General features: G+C 44.4%; 1 protein-coding gene across 2 annotated transcripts in view; it reads right to left on the bottom strand.

The window, feature by feature from the left end:
• The window catches only part of RARB (retinoic acid receptor, beta), a 571,381-nt gene that overhangs the window by 418,628 nt on the left and 125,436 nt on the right, over positions 1-27,317 (bottom strand). Inside the window, exons 3-4 of one of the 2 annotated variants that reach the window (XM_006883350.1) lie at positions 21,258-21,274; positions 7,084-7,103 (exon numbers count right to left, since the gene is read on the bottom strand). The exons of the other annotated variant lie outside the window; for it this stretch is intronic. Of the exons in view, the coding sequence (XP_006883412.1) occupies positions 7,084-7,103; positions 21,258-21,274 (37 nt within the window). The remainder of the gene's footprint in view (positions 1-7,083; positions 7,104-21,257; positions 21,275-27,317) is intronic. 2 annotated transcript variants of the gene reach the window in all.

The raw sequence follows: 27,317 nt of genomic DNA, 5'->3' as shown, positions 1-27,317 counted from the left end.
GGCAGTTCAAGTGTGTCCAGGGGCACTTTCGGAGAAAGGGCTGACTTCCCAAAAATCAGCCTTGAAAACCATAATTCTAATCTGACACTGAGACACTGAAGAGTCAGAATAATTCGTGACAATCATTTTCTTCCTTCCTTCCTTCCTTCCTTCCTTCCTCCCTCCCTCCCTCCCTCCCTCCCTCTCTCCTTTCCTTCCACCCTTCCTTCTTTCCTTCAACCCTCCCTCCCTTCTTTTTTTATTTTTTTGAAAGGCTTGGCTATTTAGTAATATCTCTAGTTTGGAGGTTCATGTGTGAAGTAGTTGGATTTAGGAGGGTAGGCTCTCTTGTTTTAGTTGAAAGTCAGTATAAACTGTTTTGGTGGGTTTTTTATTTTGTTCACAATTGGGTGTGAGCTGGTGGGTTGCCTAGATTCACTGGATTTAGCTAACAATCAGCTGTGTACTCGAAGCCTCTTATTTAAATTAATCCATACCTGGTGGGTGGCCTTTGTATTTAAAAGTCATTTGGGCCCTTGGGCCTGCTATTAGTTATGTTTGGGAAGAACATTCTTCTAAGTGGTACAGCACTGGTCTGCCAGTTTGCTGTACTGAGATAAGTTGGGACGGCTGTGACGTTGAACACTGTGCCACTGGTATGTCAAATGCCATAATGGTTACCCATGGTGGATGGTGTTTGAGCTCCCAAATTAAGGCAGGCTTGAAAGCAGGATTGGCATCCATTTCCTAAAGAACACGCCTTTGGAAACTCTTTAAACATTAGAGAAACAACAATAGTTACAGAACAGGGTTCAGATATTTTGTTCATAGGGTGGCTATGAGTTGTACTCAACTCAATGGCACTTAATAACAACAATTTATTAATTATAAGAATAGGTTTCACATTTCTTTAAAAAAAAGTGCTCTTCACTGGTGACTTCAGAACCAGTTTGTATTTCTATCTTCAAGAAAGCAGTCCCAACTGCACACACCTGCAATGTCTCTGCTGTCTCAGGGTCCCCTCAGATGTGCTGCCCTCGTGTCATGCACACGCAGAGTCACACAGCGTGACCTTCTCAGGACATGGGGAACCAGCATCAAGGGTGAACTGTTCAGATTCTCCAATCCCCTCCTGCCATTTGGATCCAGGATTTACTCCTTGGGACATTTTGAGGAGAGATGCAGAAACTTCTCGTCCTATGACTCAGGCTGTAGGGACACAGCATAGTTACTGGAAAGATCCAGTGCATTCCTCAATTTCCATTCCCAGATCTTCACAAGGAAGCAACAGACACCAGAGATCCAGCCTCTGGAGACCCCTCAGTCTAAGACAAAGAGAAACGCACACAGACCATTCCATTGAGCTGATTAAGACTCATAGTAATCCTATAGGGTAGAGCAGAATGATGCCATAGCATTTCTCAGGCTGTATCTTTTCTAGAAGCTGACTGCCACACTGTTGTCCTACATAAGTGGTGGCTGTTGGGTTTGAACTCCTGACGTTTCAGTTGGTAGTCTGGAGAGTTGCTGGAAGAGTCTTCTATGTCAATTTCCTAACCTGGGACTAGAAATCAGAGCCCAGCCTGAGTCAGAGCTATGCTAATCACTGCCCTGGGGTTTGATTCTTGAGACACAAACAAGCAATGAATTGTTAGATTAATGGGATGTGGGCACAGCCCATGCGGGCTCTTCAACCCTATACTTAAGCCCATTTTTTAAGGCTATGCCAGACGAAAAGATTTGGTAGCAACTCTTAATAAAATTATATGAGCGTCCACACAGTCAAAATAGTCCTTTTGTAAGCTGTACAAATGAATGCCATCCCTCCCCCTTGGAACAGCTGCTTTGAAGAGACAGCACACGATAAGATGTCCTTTGGACCATATTACAAAAGAAAAGCCCCTTTCCGTGGGATATCTGAATCATCCACTGGCAGTTTCTCAAGGTAAACAGAGTAAATGAAAACTTAATGTTTCTCATATGTACACACATATACACAGGCAAACACAAGTTTTCCTCGATTCACTGCGCATTAGAAGACAGCAAGTCTGTCATTAAAAAAAAGTCACTAAGAAAAGTAGAAATTCTATGATGACATGAAAAAACTTTGAAAACAACCTTCTAGCTAAAGAGAAACATTCTTCCCCTGTGTTATCTTGTCTAATTAATCTCATGCTTCAGACTAGAGAATAAAGGGGAAAGATGGGGAAACTCTTGATTTTAATAAGGAAGAAAACAAAGGGGGAAAAACATACTTCCCAGTTCTGATATCTTGAAAGAGGGAACCAAAAACAAAACAAAACAAAACTAAAAGAGCTCAAGATCTGCTGCTGCTTGCACATAACTATCTTCACTGAGTGAATTAGGATTTTGATAAAAGCTGTTTCAGATTACAGCAAAACAAGCAAATCAGGCGTCTTCGGAGTTCAGATTAGGTTACATCTCTGTGGAGAAGGCAGGAAAGTCTTTGACCAGTTGAAATTCAAAACAATATGAAAAGTAAGCTGGAACTCGGGGGAAAAGCCCAACGGCTCCTGGGTCCTTCATTTTCTTTTTTTCACAAATGCCCCACGAGGGATGGAGAGGAGGTGATCATAGGGCTAAAATTGTGGGATTTAGTGGCAATGCTGATTATTCCATATGTCTAGACTTTAATACCCCAACTTTATCGTAAGTTAAATTTTCATCTCATATTTTATTCATTTAAGATTATAAATAACGCCATGAACTCTCTCCCAAGAAAGAGGGACACTTGAATCGTTGTTGTCAGGTGCCATTAAGTACAACTCATATTGAACCCATCAATAGCTAACCTGCTCTATCCATCCTGTGTCACCCTCATCATCTCTGATACACTAGAACCTGCTGCTGAAATCACCACGTCAGTCCTTAATGCCAATGTCTTAAGGGTCTTCCTCTCTTTCTCTGTCCCTCCACCTTTCAAAGCATGATGTCCATTTCCAAGAAATAACATCTCCTAGCAACATGTCCAAAGTATGAAAGATGAAGCTTCATCTTTGCCTCCAAGATAGATTTGTTCTTTTGGCAGCCTCTGGGATCTTTGGCACTGTTTCCCAACACATCAGTTCAAAGGCATCATCGCTTCTCCTTCTGCCATCGTTCTTCACTATACAGCACTCAGACGCAAGTGTGGCAGAGATGGTGAGGATAGCTCAGAATAGGACAGGGCTCAGATCTTCTGTTCATGAGGTCGCTATAAATCATACTGAACTGCACAGCACCTAACAACATGTTTTCACAGCATTGTTCACAATGGTAAAGAGAAGGAAACAGCCCAGGTATCCACTGACACCTGAATTGCTAGAGAAACCATTTTCACATTTACACAACGGAATAGTATGCAGCATGGAAAAGTCATGAACTTGTAAAACACTAAACAACGTGGACATTATGCTGGGCGAAATATCTCAGTCACCACGGGACAAATAATGCATAAGCTCATTATTGTGATAACAGGCCCGAGATGGGGGAGGGAGGGAAAGAATGGATAGATAAGAAGAACTTGGGCTACAGAACTTCGGCGGGTGAGGTATAGCTTCCCTTTCTCCTGAATTAAGCTTCCAAGCACACAGGTCCCCCATCGTCCTCCTGCCCTAACACTTCACACTCTCCAGACACTGGACATGCTGAGAAGGTAGGAGATTCGTGGACTTTCTTCTCAACACATTCCTTCCTGCTTTTGGCAAGCTGGGTTAGATGCAGTCTGAGTTTTAATCTCAAGCACACAGGGGTAGCTGATAAATAGAAAGAAGGAGAAAAAGCCCATTTTGTCATCCTACAGGGAGCTCCGGCGGCCGACTGGCAGCGCAGCTTCTTACCACTGGGCCACCAGAGCTCCTGTCGTACAGTTTCCAAGGGTGATAAAACTGGACAAGCATGGCCAAAGTAAACAGCAAGAGGCTTCCACGGAGCGGAGGCACTGGCAGGAGGCAGGTGGCCAGGGACAGGAGAGGTCAAGGTGTCCCTGTGTCTTCAGTGACTTCTCCTGTGGTGACTGAATCCCCTCTCTAATGCCCCGTTCTCTGTCTCTGGTGGCGTCACCTCTTCCCATTGGGTCCCCAGTGTTATTAGCTATAGCTGTTTCTTACCACAGCTCGTGTCTCTATTTCCTGCCTTCCTCACTCACATTCATCTATCAGATATTTTCCCATTTGTATAACCTGTTCCTTGTATTAAATTCCCTCTGTTAGAATGATCTGGAATGGTGCTTTTATTTTCTTCCTGGAGTCTGGCGATAGCTAGAAGGAATTCAAGACCAAGATCACATTCATGATCTTCTTTCTTGTGCTTTATGGGGAGCTCTGGTGTACGCCAGGGATGCATCCTGTCTCCATACCTTTTCAACCTGTATGCAGAGCAGATTATCCAAGAGGCCGGGCTCTATGAGGAGAACTGTGGCGTCAGGATTGGTGGAAGATCTATTAACAATTTGCGTTATGCAGATGACACAACCCTGCTTGCTGAAACTGAGGAGGTCCTCATGCACTTACTGCGAAGGGTCAAGGACTGCAGCCTTCAATATGGACTGAGGCTCAATGTCAAGAAGACAAAGATTCTCGCCACTGGACCAATTGGTAGCATCAGGATGGATGGCGAAGAGATTGAGATTGTTCACAGCTTCAGTTTACTTGGCTCCACGGTCAACACTCTTGGCACCAGCAGCTAGGAAATCAAAAAACGTATTGCGATGGGAAAGTCTGCTATTAGGGACCTCTCTAAAGTACTCAAGAGCAACGGTGTCTCTCTGGAGACTAAGGTGCACCTGATACAGGCCATGGTCTTTGCAATCGCTTGTTATGCATCAGAGAGTTGGACAATGACTAGGGAAGATAGAAGGAGAATTGATGCCTTTGAGCTGTGGTGCTGGAGAAGAGTATTGAATGTCCCATGGACTGCTAAGGAAACAAACAGATTCAGCCTGGAGAGGGTTAAACCAGGCTACTCCTTGGAGGCAAGGATTCTGGGGCTTCGTCTGACATAATTTGGACATGTTGAAAGGAGAGACAGGTCCTTGGAGAAGGACATCATGCTTGGGAGAGTGGAGGGACAGTGCAGGAGGGGAAGACCCTCTATGAGGTAATCGGGATGGGTGTGTCAGAGACGGTGCGATTGGCACAGGATAGAGCTGGGTTTAGGGCTGTTGTACAAAGGGTCGCTATGAGTCGCAAACGACTCGACAGCACATAACAACAACAAGAACAACAACAACTGGTGGCTTAGCGGTAAGGAATTGTGCTGGCAACCCACAGATACATGTTTCCAATTCACCAGCAACTCTGCAGAAGGAGGGGCAATCTCCTCTTGTGTGGTTTACTGCCTCTGAAAAGTCACTGGAGGGACATTATGAGTCAGTTCTGAGTTGACAATACTCAAAACACACACACACACACACACACACACTCATGTTGTATCATACAAAAATTACTGAAATATTCAGCAGGAACACACACGTGAAAGTTGGACAATGAGTAATAAGGAAGACGGAAGAAGAATTGATGTCTTTGAATCGTGGTGTTGGAGAAGAGCACTGACTGTCCCAGGGACTGCCAAGGAAACAGGTGTGCAGCCAGGGTCCTTACTGCTTAGAGATAAAGATGGTGAAACGTCATCTCACATACTTTGGGCGTGTCGTCAGGAGGGAGCAGTCCTTAGAAAAAGACATCATTCTGAGAAGGCTGCAGGGTCAGCAAAGAAGATGGATTAACACGGTAACTACAATGATAGGCTTGGCAGAGCCAGGAAGATGGGACGGGACGGTGCAAGGTTTCATTCTGGTGTTCACAAGGTTGCTGTGGCATAGTTGACAGCACTGGGTGGCTGCAACCACCGAGGAATGATAACCAGCACAGTGTCTCAAGTACATTCCACCCAGATGGTGCTGCCGTTCACTTTTCAGCAACCTTCGTGGGCAGCAGGGAGTGGGGGGGGGAGGAGGGGTGACAAAAAGATTTGAAAATTAGGAAAGCATGAGAATGATCTCATCCTAAAAATCAAAGCCAACAATGAATGAATGAATGGAAATCCACAATCTCTGTAAATGTTCATTGAAATTAATAATAATAATAAAGGAAAAACAACAACAAACTCAAAGCCAAAAACTGCATCAACTCAAGTTGCGCCCTCAGAGTGGATTGTATTCTTTATACAAACACACACACACACTTTGGTTTTATTATTATTATTAATTTTAATGAAAATTTACAGAGATTTTGGATTTTCACTCATTCATTGTTGCACTCTGCCCACCCGTCTCCCCCAGTTCACTCTTCTCTTTGGAAAGTAAGAAAAATTCTTTCATTGTTATACAATCCCTTCCTCCAAGTCCACCCCACTATGCAGCCTTCATTCTGGACTCATGTCATGACAATACTACTTAATCATATATTTCTTTTAAACAGTTCTCTCCCTCATCTGTTTCAATGCAGTATACATTATTTATCCCATCTTTCTCAGTCTCCCCCGCAACCCTGATGTCAGTCCCATTCTATAACAGTGGCACCATGCAGTATTTGTCCTTTTATGGCTGAGATATTTCACTCAGCATAATGTCCTCCAGGGTCATCCATTTGGAATAATATTTCATGAGTTCCTTGTTTTTCAATGCTGCACAGTATTCCATTGTGCAAATATACCACAACTTCTTGAACCATTCGTTTGCTGATGGAGTGGGTCGTATTCTTAGTAGACGGGGTGGGTGGGAAGAAATGGAGATTTGTGGGACTAATAAGACTTAGGACACACTGTCCCTAAGCGTTGAAGTTCTCAAGAGTTCAGATGGTTTTCTCCAAAACTTGGGGATTTTTCCCCATCAGAGCAAGCTACACCTCAATTAGCATATGTATAATGTTTATATATTTAATTCTTAACTAATGACAGGGAGCTCTGGTGGCCTAGTGTCAAGAAGCTGTGCTGCAATCCCAAAGGCACACGGTTTGAGGCCACCAGCTGCTCAGTGGGAGAAGGATGGACAATCTCCTCCTGTGCGATTAACTGCCTCTGAAAACGCGCTGGATGGTCAGCTATGGGTCGGTTCTGACTCTATGATACACAAAAACTAAACCAAGCCACACCACACCACACCACACTGACAGATATCTGAGATCCTTCTCTGGCCTCTTTTATTCCATTGATGCTTTTGGCTTTTTCTGATCTGTTCACATGATTCTCAGAGATACGGGGCCCTTTCCAGAGAGTCAGACTCCATTATGCCTTTGGTGAACTAGCTCCCTGTCTCCTCCTTGACTCTTCTGAGGTTCTCATGCCCGAGACAATGGGGCTGGTGCCCACTGAAAAGAACAGAGGCGAGCTCTGGTGGCCTAGTGGCAGGAAGCTGCACTGCAATCCCAGAGGCGTGTGGTTCAAATCCACCAGATGATCTGCTGGAGAAGGAGGGACAATCTCCTCCTGTACCAGTCAGATCAGATTTGACGAAAAAGAATAAACTTTAAAAAAAGAAAAGAACAAAGCCCACAGGGCGGGGTTGGGGGAGAGCTGTGTGCGGAGAGAGGACAGATAAGCTCTGATGAGCCCTTCCTTGCTCTGGCGTATGAAACAGAATCCCAGAAGCCCCTGCTGGAATGGCAGAAGTGCAACAAGGTTATGATCCTGTGAGGCCAGTAAGTATAGGTGAAGGAGAGCCAGTTTTTTATTATCATGGTTGTTGTTATGTGCCATCGAGTCACCTGCAACTCACAGCCACTCTACGTACAATAGCTTTGAAGTCTGCCCTGTCCTGAGCCAGTCTCACTGACTCCAACACACCAACCCCCATTGCCCCAGTCATTGAATCAATCCATCTCATCCGGGGTCCTCTTCTCCTGCACTGACCCTCTTACCCTTCCAAATATGATGTCCTTCTCCAAGGACTGGACTCTGCTGGCTACATGTCCAAAGTATGTGAGACGGAGACTCAAAATCCTTGCCTTCATGGAAAAACTTGTTTCACTCTAAGACTTATTTGTTCTCCTGATGGTCCATTAATTTTCAGGATAGAGAACAAATTTATACACACAACACTCCCACACCCATTCACAAATAACTCAAGCTCTTGTTACCAGAACACCCCGCTGGTGAAACTTCTAGCAAATCTGATGGAGGAACCAGGTGATATTTGCTCAGGCAAATGGCATGAGCTATTCCATAGATGCACTGCCTCCACTTTCTGGATTTTCTTAAGAGTCACTCTTGTCTTGAAAATTTCCTTTTGTCTAGTCTTGTTCAAAAGTATCTCAGTCACAAAAGGACAAATACTGCATCGTGCCACTGTTGTAAAACGGGACTGATATCGGGGTTGGGGGTGATTGAGAAAGATGGGATAAATTATGTATACTGCATTGAAACAGATGAGGGAGGGAACTGTTTAAAAGGGATATGTGATTAGGTGTTATTGTCCTGACAGGCGTTCAGAACAAAGGCTGCATAGTGGAGTGGACTTGGGGGGAAGGATTGTACAAGAATGAAAGAATTTTTCTTTTACTTTTCAAAGAGAAGATTGAACTGTGGCGGGGAGGTTGGGCAGGGAGAAAAGTACAACAATGACTGAATGGTAATCCAAAGTCTTTGTGAACGTTCATTAAAATCGATAAAAAACTTTAAAAAATAAAGTATTAACAAGTAAACTTTGAGGGCCCAAGATATGCTGGTACTGTGCTGAGGGGTTTATCCTGACACGTGTGATAACCCTCTGATGTAGGTGCTATCAGTACCTCACTCCACGAAAGAGTTGCTGAGATGAAGTCACTCGCTAGAGGTGACATGGCTGGTACCTGGCAAGGCTGAAATCCACCAGCTGACAATTCAGTGCTTCCCTCGCGTTTTAAACTCCAATCCACAACTGTCTCTCCAAGACCTGTCAAGAGCTGCCTTCAGGCCTGTGCTGACACGGCCCATGAAGTGTCCCCTCCGCCTACTCTGTGGCTACAAGACCAGGCTGTGAGTCACAAGGAGAGTGACCCTTCTGACTCCATGTGACTCTAAACCTAGAAACAACCCCAAAATCATGAAGCTGACACCCCACTTGGCGGTGTTTCCAGGCTCTCCTGGTGCATTCTGGGGCTCCCTGAGATGCTTTACTTAAGTTGCAATATATATTGGGGTGGGGGGAGTTAGCAGGTATCAGATGCCAAAGATATTTCTAGGCTAACAACAGGGCAAAAGCAATTTCTAAGGGGCCCTGATTAAAGCAAAATTGCTTGTCGTGAAACAGTACTAGGGAAATAAGGACCCGTTTGCACATGTGTATTTGGAAGCCAGCCCAATGGCCCTCTATCCTCGTCCTCTTGCCAGTGGGGACAGCTGACCGTATCAAAGGGAAGCGAGCTCCCGAAGATGATGGTTTCTGAAGACTCTGGCTTCTGAGGATTTCAGAATGCGAAGGAGGGAGGCATCAGTGTAAGTCTTAATGCTTCAACCTCATCTGTGATGCAGAGTTGCACAGAGCAACTTGACTCCCTCCTGTCTTAGAAGTGCTTTTTCATCTCATAATCCACGGGGCGGGGGGCGGAAATCAACAAAGGTTTGTTTCTATAGACCTTCCATCTCCTCTCTGCACCTCAAAGGAGAACAGGGCTGGGTGCCTGGTGCTCTCATTCTCAATGGTGAGAAAGTTCACCGTTCACTTACTGACAGACCCAGCAGGCATGGATGGAGACACAGTGTGGGCTCCCTGGTTCCTTCTGTGCTGTGATGCTCAGCCCTGCTTGGGCACATTTCCAGGTGACACTTTGGTGGGTTAGGGGGGGCAGGAAGGGATTGCCTCGCCACCTCTTACCTCCCTACACTAAGGTGAAGAGCACCCCTTGCTTTTTAGTTGAGAATCCAAATTCTCCTAATGAAGTCTGCAAGGTCCCTTCCCACCACCAGCAGAGCTTTCTCCTATGAAGCACTCGGGTGCAACGATTTTGAAAAATACTATATGACATGGAAGAGGCTGGAGTGCATTATGCTGAGTGAACTAACCCAGGCTCATAAGGACAAATACTGTACAGGATCACGAATGTGAAAACCAAAAGGATAACTAATAAGACGTGTACAGGAATCCAAAGAAGGAAGAAAAGCCGGGGGGCTGAGGGTGGGGGAGTCACGGGGTCACAGGGTTTGGTGGGCAGAGGGAGGGAGTGAAGGAATTGGGACAAATGCAATGGGGGTCTAAAGGGCCGGAGTAATGACGGGCATGGATCAATGGTGATTAATTTGGTAAGACACAATGTGGGAATGATCGTAAGAAATAATGTGAATTGGGGTGGGGGGCCTCCGAAAGTAAAATGAGAAAAACAAAAAGGGCTAGGAATTCTTCTACGTCAAGGTTTGGCTAAACAATGGGAGGTCGGCTCACTCCCTCTCCACCCTGTGATAGAGAAACAATGCACGAAATTGGTAAAATTTTAATGAGAGGAGAGGCTCTGTCCAGCCCCACGGAGGCTACAATTAAAGTCCCGGGTTAAAGATTAATATTCCAAGCGCAGAACAAAAGGATGCTCTTTTGTGGCTGGGCGTTTATGCCCGTGAAAGTAAACATTGTGCAGAGAGCCATTTTTTCTTGGCCTGATCTTTAAAGGGTAATAAATTAGCCCGTGGACAGCCATACAAGCTGCTACTAGATGTGAATGTGAATGTGTCTGAAGAAAAGGCTGACTTTCCATCAAAGTCTATTGAGAGAATGGTTGGATTTTCTAAAGAAGCATGTTGTGCCTATTAACCAACTTACAAAAGGGGCCATTTCCTTGATTTATGTTTGGTTGCTATAGCGATCCCCGCAGCCCAGACTGGCAGGTGAAGCGCCTCTCTCAACAACCTCAGAGGTTTCCCTCCCTTCTCCTTGGGGGCTGCGTCGTGGTGGTGGGAGAAGGTAATGTGCAAGCAAGCCGTGTGCACCAATCCCCCAAAACGCCCAGCAAGCAAGACATTGGGCATCCTCGTACATTTCTCTCAAGTCATGGCCTCTCAGACCCGGACGCAGCGCAAGCCTTTTACAGCTTTGGGAAGAAATCCCAAGTACAAAGAAAAGTTCAGTTTTCCATTTAGGGTCGTGGATGACCATATTCTGAGAGGGCAGCTAGTCGCATATGTCATTTGACAGAATGCACGCCAGTCAGTACGTGAACTTGAAGTGGTCTTTGGGGGAAAGCTGTGCCCCCAAGAACCGACAGAAAGCAACCCCTACAGATGCACCTCTGTGTTTGTGTATATTCTTGGTGAGCAGATAGATTGATGGTAAGCTGATTGTGACACGTAGTGACCAGATGGATCAGAATCTTCAAATGTTCATGTTGGAAGGGCTTTTTAATCCCCCCCCCCCCAAGTATCAGCAGAGATTTTTCTTCAAAGACAAAGTAAAACCGCAGGTTAGGAATCAAGAGGAAGAAACTGAAACAGTTTTAATATTCCATGTTGTGACATCTGCGTAAACTGCAATGTGGATACTCCAAGCCAAAGAATTTAAACATGAAAAGAATTGTATGAGATACTATGAAGGGAATGTTTTAAATAACATTCCATTAAAATGTGTCACCAAATAGCCAGATTATCAATGAAAAAGAAGGAAAGAGTGTTTCACGTAATTAATAAAATCAAATGTTAAAGACCATTGCAAATGCTACCTAGCTAGCATGTGATAATCTGTAACATGGGAATGGCTAGAAGCTGCACTGCAATCCTAAGGCACACAGTTCGAATACACCAACTGCTCGATGCGAGAAGGATGGGCAATTTCTTCCTGCGTGATTAACTGCCTCTGAAAACCCACTGGAGGGTCATCTATGGGTCGGTTCCAACTTGACGGTAGGGGTGAAGCCACGGGGCTGCACAGTATGGTGGGTGGAGGGGAGCCGGGAAGCAAATGGGAGAATCCAGAGGAAAAGATAAGGTAACGAAGGGCAAGGTCCAGTGGTGATTGATTTTATAAAATATATGACAGTGATTATATGAAACACAATGTGAATGAAGAATAGTGTGAAACACAATGTATGTGAACTATGTAAGCAAACCAATTAAAAATGTAAAATAGAACATATATGAATGATTGTAGAAGACACATGTAAATGGAAGATTACATAAAACACAATGTATATGAATGAAACATAATGTGAAGGAATTATTATATGAAAATAAATAAAAATATCTGAAAGAAACCAACAACAACTACATTATTAAGGCAAACAAGCTATAGAGGTTTCATGTGGTTACACACTGTGAGCTTCTGCATCATTTTCTTGTTGTTGTTGTTGTTATTAAGTACTGTCAAGTGGTAGGCAACTCATAGCAACCCTATGAATAAAAGTCCTGGACACCTGTGTAACTTTCGTCCCTTCTCCAGGTTTATAGAGTTTCCAGAGGCAAGCTATTTCAGAAGTGGATTTCACTCCTGCTTCCAAGCTTGTTTTAATCGGGGAGCTCCACCAAACACTGTCCATCATGGGTGACCATTATCACATTGGACACATCAGTGTCACAGTGCTTAGCTTCACAGCAACCATGGGTTACCTCTGTACAGCAAGTGGACATACCAGGGTTATACGATCTAGAAGAATATTTCACCAAAAACAATTAAAGGCAGGCCCAAGGGCTGTGGAGTAGAGTCACCCACCTTTGGCTTGGGAGCATGGCTTTCTGTCCGCTAGGCCGACTGCTCTCTGTGCTGTTGTTGTTGTTGTTGTTAAGTGCAGTCGAGTTGTAGGCAACTCATAAGTGATCCTATGAACAAAAGTCCTGGACACCTGTATATAACTTTCATCCTCTCTCCAGGTTCATAGAGTTTCCGGAGGCAAGCTATTACAGAAGTGGATGCCACTCCTGCTTCCAAGCTTGTTTTAATCGGGAAGCTCCACCAAACACTGTCCACCATGGGTAACCATTATCGCATTTGACTCATCAGTGTCACAGTCTTTGGCTTCACAGCAACCACGAGTTACCTCTGCATCATTTTACATGAATAAATATTCACTGGTAAGCCTTAGGTGGGCTGTTATAGCGCGTCGTGTTGTTAGGTGCCATCAAGGTGACCACAGCGCATAGCGATCCTCTGAACAACAGGCCTGTACCTGGCCCTCTCCTGCATTATCCTAAAGATCTCGGTCAAGCACAAGCCCCCTTGATAGTCACAGTGGCAATCCACCTTGGCGAGGGTCTTCTTCTCCTTCACTGACCCTCTACCTTTCTTAGCACATGAGCTCTCTCCAAAAATAGGTTCCTCCTGAGATACACTCAGATCAAGAGAGACCAAGTCTCATCATCCTTACTTCCAAGGAAGACTCCTCGGGCGCTGGTTTAAAGATAAGTCTGCTGGTTTGTCTAGCTATCTGTGGCTTATTCAGGTTTCTTTTCCAATATCACAATTAAAAGGCATCAATTCTTCCTCAGTCTGCCTTATCTATTGTGGGAGGGATTTTTAAAATAAGCTTCCCTCAGTCCGACTTTTTGTTTTTCTTTCTTTTTCAGAAGGGGAGACTGAAGCACTCCAGAAAGGATGGAGGGGGGCGGAAATGCGTGACCTGCGGTGGAGTAGGTGGGTGTTCCCTGGCCACTGCTCCTGCCATCCTCCCAGCCACCCTGTGAGCAAGCTGCAGAAAACGCCAGGGTCAGAGGTGCGGAGAGGACTCAGGCAGTGATGACGGGTAATTTCACATGTAGTTCACAAGCAAAACATGATCACTGGGCCAAAGGGAAGTCCAAGTTCATGTTGTGGGATAGAGCGAGAGGGGATGGGAGTGGCATGAGTGTGGGGAGCAGAAGAGTAAGCCAAGGGCTGCTTCCACTCTTCCTTGGGAAAGGTACACTGTGTTAGAGAGAGGGAAATAGTGCCCAGGAGAACATCTGCCCCGCAGCAGAAGGCAGTCAGTTCAAGGAGGGGGACTTCCTGGCAGTTCTTTGTCAACGCATTGTTTTCGTTGTTTTTGAGTGATTTTCAGCAAGATTTTACTTGCATGTCGTATTCATGATGTTGAGTAATTTCCACATTCCATTTTATCCTCTATTTTGAGCATAGGAACAAACACGGATCTCTTCCAGTCAATTGGCCAGGTAGGGGTCCTCCAAATTTCCCGGCAGAGCTTGGTTCTAGAACACCTAGGGCTCCATCTGTTTGTTGAAATATATTAGTTGATATTGCATCAATTCCCGGGGGCCTGCTGTTGAACTGATCACTTGGTTAAGGGGGTGTCTGCTAGGTTTGTCCAATGTAATGCAACTATATTGCCCTTAATTTATCAGAGGGGATAGTTTATTTTTTTTTTATTACATTAAGTACTACTATTGCATTATTGCTCAAACTCTAATCGTTTTGAATATATAAGACTCATTAAATGACCACTGTGGGGGAAGGAGGGGAAACTTTTGACTCTTCGACCTTTCATCATATACTAGTTGGGGTTTCCTGCTAAAAGTCTTCTGGATTCTGCGGGAAGCCTGTAAAGGAAGGGTCTTCCATAGTCATGAGGGTCTCCACGTGTTCATCTCGGATGCCATCAAGTCAGCCCAGCTGTTACCAATTACAGGAAATTCTCATTTGAACTGCCTGATGCTTCTGGGGCCTGAAATGAGAAGCGTGGGCTCCAGCAGACTCACTGTCCCGTCCCCAGGACCGAGGAGGGGATTTCCACAGTCCATCCAGCCACCTGCCAGAACCTTCTCCTCACTTCCAGTAAAGCCAGGGTTTCTTCCCAGCTGAGAGGTGGTGACATCTTTATGACTTAAGACAATTCCTGGTAGCTTCATTCTCCACAAGGTTTCCGAGGCTTTTGCTAAAACTCTGTTAGTGGCTGTGAATGGAATCCTTTGACTCCATTCCAAAGCAGGGCTTTGAACCAGCTCACTCCCATTTAACTCCTGCTGAGAATCTGCATTTCCATGGCAGAGAGATGAAATCACACAGTTGATGTGTTTGAGGGAGAAAGATGAGAGGTCGACAGCCTTAGATACTCAGTGGAGGGTCAGCTATAAATCGGAATTGATTCAATAGCTGGGAGAGTGGGAGAGAGCGAGAGAGGGAGAGGGGGAGAGAGAGAAGAGAGAAGAGAGCAAGAGAGTGTGTGTATTTAAGGCGCTCTGGTGGCACAGTACATTGAGAACTGTGCTGTTAACCCAACACCTGCATAGTTCTGGTGGTTCGAATCCACCCACTGCTCTTGCATTAAAATGAACAGTCTCCTCAATTGTGATGTGTTATTATTAGGTGCTGTCCAGTGGGGTACGACTCACAGCGACCCTATAAAAGGCAGATCTGACCTCTGTCCTGTCCTGTGCCATCCTCACAATCTCTGACACACTCAAGCTCATTGTCACAGTCACTGTGTCAACCCACCTGGTTGAGGGTCTTCCTCTCTTTCGCCGCCCCTCCACCTTCTGAAGCACAATGTCCCTCTCCAGGGAATAGATGCTCATAGTAAGATTGTGACTTACAGCAACTGAGACCTCAAGGAGGGCATCTGTGAAATAAACTCAAAACGAGTTTTGAGTTTGAATTCTATGTGTAGTTCAGAACCAGGCTGGTATTTTGTTAAAACATATCCTTTTGTATTTTTTTTTAAAGGATTTTTATTTTCTATTGGCTTGCTAACAAAGTTGGTATACATTGTGTTTCACACTACCCTTCATTCGCATTGCGTTTCATACAATCATTCCCATTCATTATATTTCATAAAATTAATCAACATGGAACTAGGTCCACCATTGCCCTGTCTTTCCAGACTCCCCTCCCCCCAGATCTTTCCCATTTCCTTTACCCACCCCTTCCTTCACCAAACTGTGCGACCCTATGATTTCCCACCGGCCCAGCCACACACCCCTCTGCTCCTCTCCTCGCCTCCTGGGATCCTCATCCACGTAAAACACAGATTCTGATTCACTATCTCTAGGGCTGAAATGCAAATTCTCAGCAGAGGTTCAAATCCGAACGAGATGGTTGGAAGGCTTGTTCTGGAGGTTATTTACGGCCTGTTCCATTGCTCTCCAGCACTTCCAAGAAACGGAAGGGAATAGCCCAGATGGGGGAAAAACAGAGTCCTTTCCATCCCTCCTACGCCTTTATGATGCCATAAACATTTGTTAACAGAGCAATTATCTTTCGAGTTGCCAAGGCTAAGTAAGTGTGAGGAAGAAGGGGCTGAAAGGAAAGTGCAATTCTTCAAGCCTAATGAAGTCAAGTGGAGTTATCTGGAGTGCACGTGAGTGATGGAGACCAGAATTCTTCTTGCTGAACTTGAATCCATGTTGATGTGCTGTTTCATCGATGAAAACCTCTTTTGTCTGATAATGTGTACAGGGCAGCACGTAATAAATGTTGGAGAGGGAGGATGTGGTGAGAAAGGAACTCTTCTTATACATTGTTGGTGGGATTGTAAAATGGTGCAACCATTCTAGAAAGCAGTTTGGTGCTTCCTCAGAAAGCTGAACATAGAAATTCCGTATGACCCAGCTATTCCACTACTTGGAATATACCCTGAGAATATGAGAACTGAGGCACAAATGGAGATTTGCACACCAGCATTATTCACCATCGCAAGAACGTGGGAATAGCTCAGATGTCCAACCACAAACTAATGGATTGAGAAATTATGGTACATTCACACAGCGGAATACTACGCAGCACGCAGGAGCAATGATTTTGCTCCTATTTTGATTTTATTACCTATCTTGGGAGGGACTGGAGAGCATTATGCCGAGTGAACTCAGTCCCACAAGGACAAATATTGTATAAAACCATTATTGTAGAATGAGTCTAAAGATCCAAGGGTGGGGGGCTGGGAAGCGGAGGGATGAGGATGTGTAATGGGAAGGGAGATTAATCATGGGGTTGTACAAGTTGATGGGTTGGAGGGTGAGGGAAATGGGAAGATTCTGTTCTGGAAAACAGTGTATTCAAATTGTGTAAGTAAACTAGCATAATAAATTTTAAAAAGCATAAAAAAGAATTAAATAAATTAAATAAGTGAATGAATGAAGAAAGAAAGGAAAGAGAAAGAAAGAAAGAAAGAAAGAAAGAAAGAAAGAAAGAAAGAAAGAAAGAAAGAAAGAAAGAAAGAAAGGAAGGAAGGAAGGAAGGCAGGCAGGCAGGCAGGAAGGAAAGAAAGAAAGAAGGAAGGAAGGAAGGGAGGGAGGGAGGGAAATCTGTGACACACTTGCACCTTTGGAGAAGGTCCTTTGTGATGAAGGAGAGGTGGCCGGTAGTAACAAGAGATACATTATGTCACTGTGATGTTGACAGCTGACCTTAAGCTGATGGTTCACATTTGGTGACAGAGGGCCCCATAGAATAACACACTGGCTGGCCCTACATTATTCCCGTGACCAGCTGAAGCTCAAACCATCACGGTGGACGGGGTTTGCTGGCTTTTCTATCCTATCTTAGTCTGGAAGTGCTGCTGAAACTTACTTGGTATCACAGCAACATGGAAGCTTCCACCAACAGGTGGGTATTGGCTTTGCCTGAGGGACGCTGGCTGTAAGTGGACGCCCACACTTCTCAAACCAGAAAATGAGAATTCTAACATAAACCTACCAATGTCTGTCTCGGTGGGAGTCTGGAATTAGTAAATATCTTCAATGAATATTTGCTCCATGGGTAAATTTAGACACATATTTCAGTTCAAAATTATAGTGGCCTAGTGCCTAATGTTCTTGGAAAGTGAGGTTGGAGTCAGAAACACCAAAGAAGTGGGTCAGAGTAACACAGCTTATCAGAGTTGGAGTTTATAGTTAAATTATGTCTATGGCCTCAAGCTTGTGTTCTAATTCGCTATGCGACACATCAAAAAAGACTTCCTGTCTCCGTACCTTTCAATCTATATACAGAATAGATCGTTCAGGAGGCTGGGCTTTATGAGGAGGAATGTGACATCAGGATTGGAGGAAGACTCATCAACAACCCGTGATGTGCAAATGACACAACTTTGCCTGCTGAAACGGAAAGTCAAGGACTGTGGTCTCAATCTGGATTGAAGCTCAACATTAAGAGGACAAAGATTCTCACCACATCACTATGATAGATGGGGAAGAAATTGAGGGTTGTTAACAATTTCCGCTTGCTCGACCCCACAATCAACAATCTTGGCACCAGCAGTCAGGAAATCAAAAGACCAATTGCACTGAGAAAATCGGCTGTCAGGAACCTCTCTAGGATACTGTGAAGCAACAATGTCAGTCTAGAGACTAAGGTACGTCTCATCCAGGCCATGGTCTTGGCAATTACTTGCTCTGCGTCAGAGAGCTGGACAATGACTAAGGGCGACAGAAGAAGAATCAAGGCCTTTGAGTTGTGGTGCTGGAGAAGGGTTTTGAGCAAATCATAGAGTGCCAAGAGTACAAACAGATCTGTCTTTGAGAAGGTGAAACCAAGTTTCTCCTTGGAGGCTAGAATTTTGAAGCTCCGTCTCACATACTTTGGGCATGTGGCCAGGAGGGAGCAGTCCTTGGAGAAAGTCATTATGCTTGGAAGGCTGGAGGGACAGCGCAGGGGAGGAAGAGCCTGGATGAGATGGATTGACACAGTAAAATGGTTGACCATGGAGAACATTATGCTGAGTGAAATATCTCAGGCACAAAAAGGACAAATATTGCATAGGGCCACTGTTGTAAAACAGGACTGACATCGGGGTTGAGGGAAGACTGACAAAGAAGGGATAAATGATTCATACTGCATTGAAACAGATGACGGAGGGAACTGTTTAAATGGGATATATGATCAGGTATTACTGTCATGACAGGAGTCCAGAATGAAGGCTGCACAGTGGAGTGGACTTGGGGGGAGGGATTATATAAAACTAAAAACAATATTTCTTTTACTTTTCAAAGAGAAGAGTGAATTGGGGAAGAAGGGAGAAGACAGGGAGAAAAGTGCAACAATGAATGAATGGAAACCTTAAGTCTATAAATTTTCATTAAAATTAATTTTTAAAAAACTGGGGTAAAAGGGGTAGATATGTTGTAGTCAGTGAGACTGGCTCAGGACAGGGCTGGCTGTTGTACACAGGGTCACTATGAGTCGCAGGTGACTCAATGATGCATAACAACACGACTCACTACCCATCACAGAACGGATGTGCACTTCGACCTCAGGGACCTGTGGTATGACTATCTGAGTCTAATCTCTGCTTCCTCGAATTATCATCCCACAAGGAAAGGTGTCTAAATACAGACAAAATATACAGGGTGAGGAGGAATAAAGAGTTCTGGTCCTATGATGGAAATGGTGTTTAAAAGAGAACTTTTTGGCAAGCCCTGGGGGCCTACTGGCAAGAAGCTGTACTGCAATCCCAGAGGTGTGCGGTTCAAATACACCAGATGCTCTGTTGGAGAAGGAGGGACAATATCCTCCTGTATCAGTCAAATCTGATTTGATGGCACACACACACAAATAATGAAAAGAAAAAAAAAAGAAAGAAAACTTTTCTTAAAAGGAAAGGCATATTGTCAGGAAGCCACAGCCGTTGGAAGAAGACAGCATGATGGGAAAAGTAGAGCATCAGTGAAAGAGAAGATGACTGTCGAGGAAACAGTCTGACACAGGGAGCCCCAACAATGAATTTGGGCATAGGGGAGATTGGGAGGATGGTACAGGATCAGCCAAGGTTTCGATCTACTGTTTGCAGCATCTCTGTAAGTCAAAGTTGGCTCAAAGATACCTCCCAACAAGAAGAACAAATCCAAAGACAATAGGTAGAAAGATCAATGCCTCAAATTTCTGAAGAGATCATGAAAAGTTTTTTTGTTTTTTTTTGGGGGGGGAGGGAATTGGGGGAGGTCTAGGAAAGAAGAAAAGAAAACGTGTGATGGATGCCAGAGAACATTTGCTCCAAAAAGATGGTAAGTTCTCTTTGAAGATGGCAGCATGGGGATGACCCCAGCGTGTTGGCATTCTTCTGTTGTTTCTGTGGTAGAATGTTCTGCTGACCGTTGCGAGAAAGGACAAAAAGATGTGATGTCAGCAGAGAAAAGAGAATGAAGAGGTTCTCCGCTTTCAAAGGCAGCCTGTGGTCAGGTAATCATTCACCAAATGGTTACTGCCTGTGGTTGACTCCCTGACACATGCAAATTGCCCTCCGCCTCGCCCAGGGCTCAGGCACTCACTGGATGAAGGGAGCTGGAGCCTGATTTCAAGTGGCAGCAAAACCAGCCAGAATGCTCTGCGCCGAAGATCTGGACCAAAGTAAATGGCACGTTGGCTGGGACTCCGCAGCTTTTATCTTCTCAGAAGTCTCACCTGTCTAACCGGGACTGTGAAGGGAAGGCGTGTTCAACTGCTTTATGCCCTGCTTCTGAATTCACTGCCAAAGCCTCGTTAGGGAGCTTTTGTTGTTATGTGCCATTGAGTCAAAATCAACTCATAACTCATCTTCTAGCAAGTTTTCAGAGGCGATGGATTGCAAGGGTGGAGGAGATGGTCCATCTTTCTTGCTCTGGAGAAGCTGGGGGATTCGAACCAGTTGCCTTTGGCTTGACAGTGCATTTCCTCACTACTAGGCTACCAAAGCCCTCTTTAAAGATACTCAGGGGCTGACTGTGCATTGGGAAAAAATCCCATAATATATGCTTCAGTCATTTTTACTCCCTCTCTTCCTTGAATAGGGTCACTACACATATACAATCAACTCGTAAATGTCATATTGCCTGTTGCTCACTCTGTACAAGACGTTGCAGTGGCTTTAGACGGTACACCATCAGCAATTAGCACACAGTATTTTCAACTGTGTCGACACACTAGATACTTAACTTTTACTAAATATGGATTCTAAATAAACTTTTACTAGTAAAAACATTTTCTCCACACTCAATGTTACAAGTATACATTGTGTAACTGTATACTAACTGTGTACATGTGTGATTCCCTGGAGAGCAATCAGTCTGGGAAAGTCAGCGGGTTGGAGACAGAGAGGAAGAGCCTTGACAACGTGGAGTGACACCGTGATTACCACCGCGGGCTTGAGCCTGAGAGGGCTGGTGAGAATGCCGCAGGGCACGGCGAGGTTCAGATCTGCTGCTCACAGGACTGCTATCAGTGGTATTTGACTCAATGGCAACTAACAACAACAAAATGCATGAATATGTGATCCTACTTAAATAGCTTGAACATTTAAGATTGCAATTCATCTCAGAGATTATGGTTGACAATGATGGAAGAAAAATGTTCCTCTCATAGGTGTGATGGTGTCTTGTTGCTGTTCTTGTTATGTGCCATTGAGTAGCCTGAGACTCAAAGCGACCCTATGTACAACGGCCCTAAACCCTGCTCTATCCTGTGCCAATCTCATCGTTCCTGACACACCTACCCCCATTACTCCGGTGACTGAATCAATCCATCTCATTGAGGGTCTTCCTCTCCTGCGCTGTCCCTCCACCCTTCCAAGCATGATGTCCCTCTCCAAGGATCGGTCCCTCCTTACAACATGTCCAAAGTATGTCAGAAGAAGCCTCAGAATCCTTGCCTTCAAGGAGCATCTGGGTTTAACCCTTTCCTGGATGAATCTGTTTGTTTTCTTAGCAGTCCATGGTACATTCAACACTCATCTCCAACACCACAGCTCAAAGGCATCAGAATTCTCCTTCTATCCTCCCTAGTCATTGTTCAGCTCTCTGAGGCATAGCAAGTGATTGCAAAGACTATGGCCTATATCAGGCGCACCTTAGTCTGCAGATTGACATCGGTGTCTTAAGATGTCTATTTTCTTCTTGCTGGATCTAGTTTTGTTCTTTTTAAACCAATAGTGAAGTATAAGCAGTACCCACATGTCACATGTACAGGGGATCTCTACGTGTTGGAACTGACTCAATGCATAATAGTAACAGAGCACTTTGCAGTTCACACAGACGTCATGATGCGTTTCGCCGGGTGATGAAGTAGGGGACACCTTCAAGTTCTCTGAAGCTGTACAAAAGGAGCTGGAGTTTTCTAGGTGATGCCTGATGTTGAAAAGGTTTCAAGGAAGCTAGAAGTCCTAATCCACAACATAAACAGTCTTCCCAGTATCCTGGAAAACCTACAACCAGGAGAAGAGAACATAGATGAATGGGATCTTCTAAGACTCAAATCCCTATGCACATCCAAAAACTTCTCCAGTAGGGTAAAAAGGGAAGCCACTGACTGGGAAAAAGTATTCGGTAATAACATATCAGATAAGGGACTTATATCCAGAATTTATGAAATACTTGAGCACCACAACAAGATAAAGGTAAATAATCCAATAGAAAAATGGGCACAGGATATGAACAGGCACTTCACCGAAGACGACATTCAGATGGCTAACAAGCACATGAAGAAATGCTCAAAATCCCTAGCCCTAAGAGAGATGCAAATTAAAACAACTATGAGATATCATCTCACCCCAGTCAAAATAGCAAAATTTAACAGAACATCAAGCAACAAATGCTGGCGAGGTTGTGGAGAAACTGGAACCCTGATTCACTGTTGGTGGGAGTGTAAAATGGTGCAACCCCTGTGGAAAGCAGTATGGCGCTTTCTCAAAAAGTTGCAAATAGAGATACCATTTGACCCAGCAATTCCACTACTGGAAGAGACCCTGAAGAGACCATAGCTGACATCCAAGCAGATATATGCACGCCCATGTTTATTGCAGCTTTGTTCACAATAGCAAGGAGTTGGAAACAACCTAAGTGCCCATCAACAAACGAATGGCTAGAGAAGCTGTGGTATATTCGCACAATGGAATACTATGCTGCATTAAAAAATAAGGAACTCATGCAATATTATTCAAAATGGTTGACTCTGGAGAACATTATGCTGAGTGAAATATCCCGGTCACAAAAGGACAAATATTACATGATGCCACTGTTGTAGAATGGGACTGTCCTTGGGGTTGGGGAGAGACTGAGTAAGATGGGTTCAATAATGTATACTGCACTGAAACAGAGGAGGGAGAAAACTGTTTAAAAGAGATATATGACTAGGTTCTTCTGTCATCACAGGAGTCTAGAGTGAGGGCTACATGGTGGAGGGGGCCTGGGGGAGGGTTTGTAAAACAATGAAAGAATCCTTTCTTTTACTTTTCCATAATTTTTGACTCATGTACTTATAACTTGTTAGTCAAATTTGTGTCTTCTAGGTTGCAACACGCCCATGATACATCTTCAAGGATATGAACATGTACGGCCAAGCACAATCAATAAGAGTGCATCTAAATTCCAAAATCAATCTCCATAATAGTCTATGTGTTTCCTACTGCCAAAGGGGCCCTTTAGAGTAGTGAGAGAAGATCTTCACCCTGAAACCCACAGCGTCCCTTTTCAGCAGGAAGTAGCTAAGAGAATACGCCCTCCCCTTTTCCTTATGACTCAGGGTGAAGTCTCTCTCAGGGAGGAGTGATAGGGAATGGCAAAGGACACACTGACAAAGGAGATTAATCAGAACTGACTTTGACAAGCACTGTGGCAATTGGACAATTAAAACAGACATTCGGATGGCGGGGAAGAAGAACAAACTGGGGAGGAGGGTGGAGAGAATGGTGTGGCAATGAAGGAGTGAAAGCCCAGAATCCCTGTGAATGTTCATTGAAACTAATAAAATTTAATAATAATAAAAAAAAGGAAGCTGAGGTGTCCCTGTACATGCAGAACAGGATGAATGGGTACAGTTACCATCCACACTTTCCTCTCCTGCCCTGTTAATCACCTGAGCCTTGGTCCGAAAGACCAGCACCCCTTAGAATGAAAGGCAATTCAGCTTTTGTATCAGTGCTGCCTTGTTCCACCCTGTGAAGAAATTTTGGCTTCTTTCTGTTCCTCAGAAGCAGAAGTTAAGGAGGAATAAAGTTTGGAATGCGGAGTATACAGAGGAAAAGCAAGCTGTGTCAGAAATGAATTTCAGGAAGAGAAACTCAAGCTCCTATCATTGCCACCAAGTCAGAACTGACGCCCAGCTGAACCTCCCGTGGGTTTTCAGAAACGGTAAATACTCCAGGAGGCGACTGCTCATCTTTCTCCCACAGAGCGGCTGCGACTTCAACGCCTTACTCACTGGGCGACCTTGCACAGTGGAAACAGAAAAGGTCGGACGTGATCATTAGTGTTTGCACTCCTCCATGTGCAAACGTTTGATCGTACGCCACAGCGTCTCTACAGAGTGTCATCCTGTTTTAATGAAGACTGTCCCCACTAGAAACCCGGCCAAGCTGCCCAGCCCTGCCTGGGGAGGCCTGATTGGTAGAAATATCCTCCCACTGAAGACTGAGTTTGACCATTTGTGACTTATCCTTCTAAGAAAAGTAGGACGGATTATTTCTCTCTTGAATGTCTTTTTTTCCTTATGGTTATACAAAAGAGAAAAAAAACATATTTCTTTTCAGTTCAATACAGAATTAGCTTACACAGTATTTGTGGTCATGGAGCATGGGCAGGCAGGAGAGCCAAAGGGAGTTTCAAAGTTTAGAAGACCATGAACTTCTGTTAAAAGGGGGTGGAAAGTTTGGGAACGGGTAAGGTGAGGGTTGAGTAATACGAGGACCATAGGTAAGGTCATGCAACTGTATAAGTGAAGCATGTTGAAATGGCAAACATTTTGCTGCATATTTATTTAACAAAATTTTTAAAAAGTGGGCTGAATAGCAGTTTTATTCTTGGGGTAAAAAAGGGCTGGCTTCCACGAGTGGATGTGTTTTCACCTGGACTGTACATGTTATAGACTCAGTTCTCTGGGAGCACCATTCCTGCAGGAAAGCTCGGACCACCATCTCCAGCCTGAAGGATGCAGCCCTGGCATATGGGGCATCTGGAGTGGCCCAGGAGGGGCAGCACTAGCCACGAGCTCTCTTGCTCTTCCATGAAGATAGTGCTGGGCTCCACGTCCATCAGGAGACAGATGTTGTTGTTGTTGTTGTTATGTGCCGTCGAGTTGTTTGCAACTCATAGCGACCCTGTGTACGACAGCCCTAAACTCTGCTCTGTCCTGTGCCAATTACCCCAGTCACTGAATCAATCCACCTCATAGAGGATCTTCCCCTCCTGCGCTGTCCCTCCACCCTACCAAGCATGATGTCCTTCTCCAAGAACCTGTCTCTCCTTACAGCATGTCAGACAAAGCCCCAGAATCCTTGCCTCCAAGGAGCAGCCTGGTTTAACCCTCTCTAGGATAAATCGGTTTGTTTTCTTGGCAGTCCATGGTACATTTAGTACTCTTCTCCAGCATCACAGCTCAAAGGCGTCAATTCTCCAACATTAAAAGGATCCGAGGCAAGCCCGAGCGAAGGAAAGAAGATGAGAAGATGTATCAATATCTGTCTTCAAGAGCCTCTGCTTTCACTTTCTGCTTCTCTTCGTTTTTTGTACCTCTCAAGTTCTCTAGGCCTTCACCTCCTTGCCACTTCTTTGTTAAATTCATGTGTCAAGTGCAAAAATGAAAACGAGGTTATTGGATGCTCTCTTCCTATCTGGCTAACACATAGAATCTGGGAAGACAATTTGTCTGTTCTTTCATACTAAGGTAAAAAGGACTAATGGCATTTCTCATTCTCACAATTTTTAATATATTTGCTACTTTCAACTTAGCATCTTAATTGCATGGTGGAACAATATCATAAAAAAAAAAAAAACCAAAACAAACGCTCAAAAACTCACACTGGTTGTCAGCTGTGGTGTTGGAGAAGAGCACTGAACATCCCATGGACGGCCAAGAGAACAGACAGCTAGGTCTTGGAGAGGGTGCAGCTGGAGTGCTCTTTGGAGGCAAGAATGATGAGGGTTTGACTCTCATACTTTGCATACTGCTAGGAGGGGCTATTCTTTAGAGAAGGACAGGGTGCTAGGTAAGGTGGAGGGTCGGCGAAGGAGAGGAAGACCCTCAGTCAGGTGGACTGACACGGTGACTGCTTTCAAAGGGCTCTTGTGTGTCAGGAAGTATGAGGATGGTGCAGGATAGAAAAGGGTTCAGATCTTTTGTTCACAGAGTCGCTATGAGTCACGCTCGACTCAACAGCATCTGACAACAACAACAATCCGGAATGCACGTCCAAAGGTTGTGTTAGGTTTCTTGAGAGATTGTGTTAGGCACCTTTTAGAGAGAGGAAGAAAGGTTCCTGTTTCAGTGTATTCATCACTTATTGCTGTGTTTAAAACCACCAACGTTTTCTTTCTCTCAGTGTCTTGATGTCAGGAATGCAGGCCTAGCATAGCAGGCACGTCTCCCTCAGTGGATGTCAGGATTGAATCAAGACGAATGGCCCACCTCGAGACTCAACCAGGGATAGATGCTCACCCATTGGCTGGTGGAAGGGCTCGGTTCCTCTAAGGTTGCTGGGCACAGGATTGCCACTCCTTGCCTTTTGATGACTTGGGGTGTTTTGTGTGTTTTTTTGTTACTCAAATATTACTTTTATTCTATAAAAATACAACATAAAAGAGATTGTACTTTTAATTCTGTGTTCCAAGACTCTTTATATATTATTAAATGGATTAGAAAATGAATTTTATAGCTTTGTAACACCCTCCTATATGGACATATACTAACTATACATGGATATTTTCTCTCTCTCTCTCTCTATCTTCTATCTCTCTCTTCTATCTATCTCTATCATCTATTTATCTATCTATCTATTGATCTATCGATCTATCACCACTATCTCTATCTCCTATCTATCTCTATCACTATAACTATCTATCTATCTATCTACCTATCTATCCACCCATCCATCTCTATCTACCTATATCTCAACTATGTATGGATATACATTGATATCTCATCAAATGTCTATTCTTACAAAATACGTTTTTAGTTTTGTATGGTTATACAACATTTTATGTACTGAAAGCACATACCAGTAAATATGGTTCGAAGGAATGATTTTAATATAATGTTGTCATTGTTTGATGTCTTGTTTTGACGTCTTGGCTTCTTGTCATGTGAACCTATCCAACATGGCGGCTGGCTTCACTGAAGCAAACATTATGAATGGAGAGCAGGAGTTGGAAACATAAGGCCAGCAAAAGGGAGCCCCAGGCTTTTGCAAGTTCATCTTGGCCATGACACCCCTTCCCTGGATCAGTGGTAAGGGGGGAGATGAGATTATACAGCAATGAGAGCTAGAAGGTGAGATGACTGGGGGTGATTTAAGAAGGCCGCTTGCCACATTCATGCAAATGCCCAAAGTGAAGAGCTACTGAGAGCACATGACCTCAGGCCTGTCTGGCTGGACCTAACGCAGCTCCAGGCACAAACTGGCCCCTTAGAAATCCTGCGGTTGCCTCTGATGATGGAATAACCCTGCCCATCTGCCGATGACCTTATTGATCCATAGCTTAAAATTTCTGTTTCTTCCCTAGGTGTGTCAGGGAGAGAAACAGTCACGTGGCCCGGCCAGGTCACGCTTACTCCATTTTCATGA

Source organism: Elephantulus edwardii, unplaced genomic scaffold (assembly GCF_000299155.1).
Source record: "Elephantulus edwardii isolate Elephantulus edwardi_28Jun2011 unplaced genomic scaffold, EleEdw1.0 scaffold00027, whole genome shotgun sequence".
NCBI classification, from domain to species: domain Eukaryota; kingdom Metazoa; phylum Chordata; class Mammalia; order Macroscelidea; family Macroscelididae; genus Elephantulus; species Elephantulus edwardii.
Note: the sequence above shows the minus strand (reverse complement) of the source record. Positions and strands in the feature narration are given on the sequence as shown.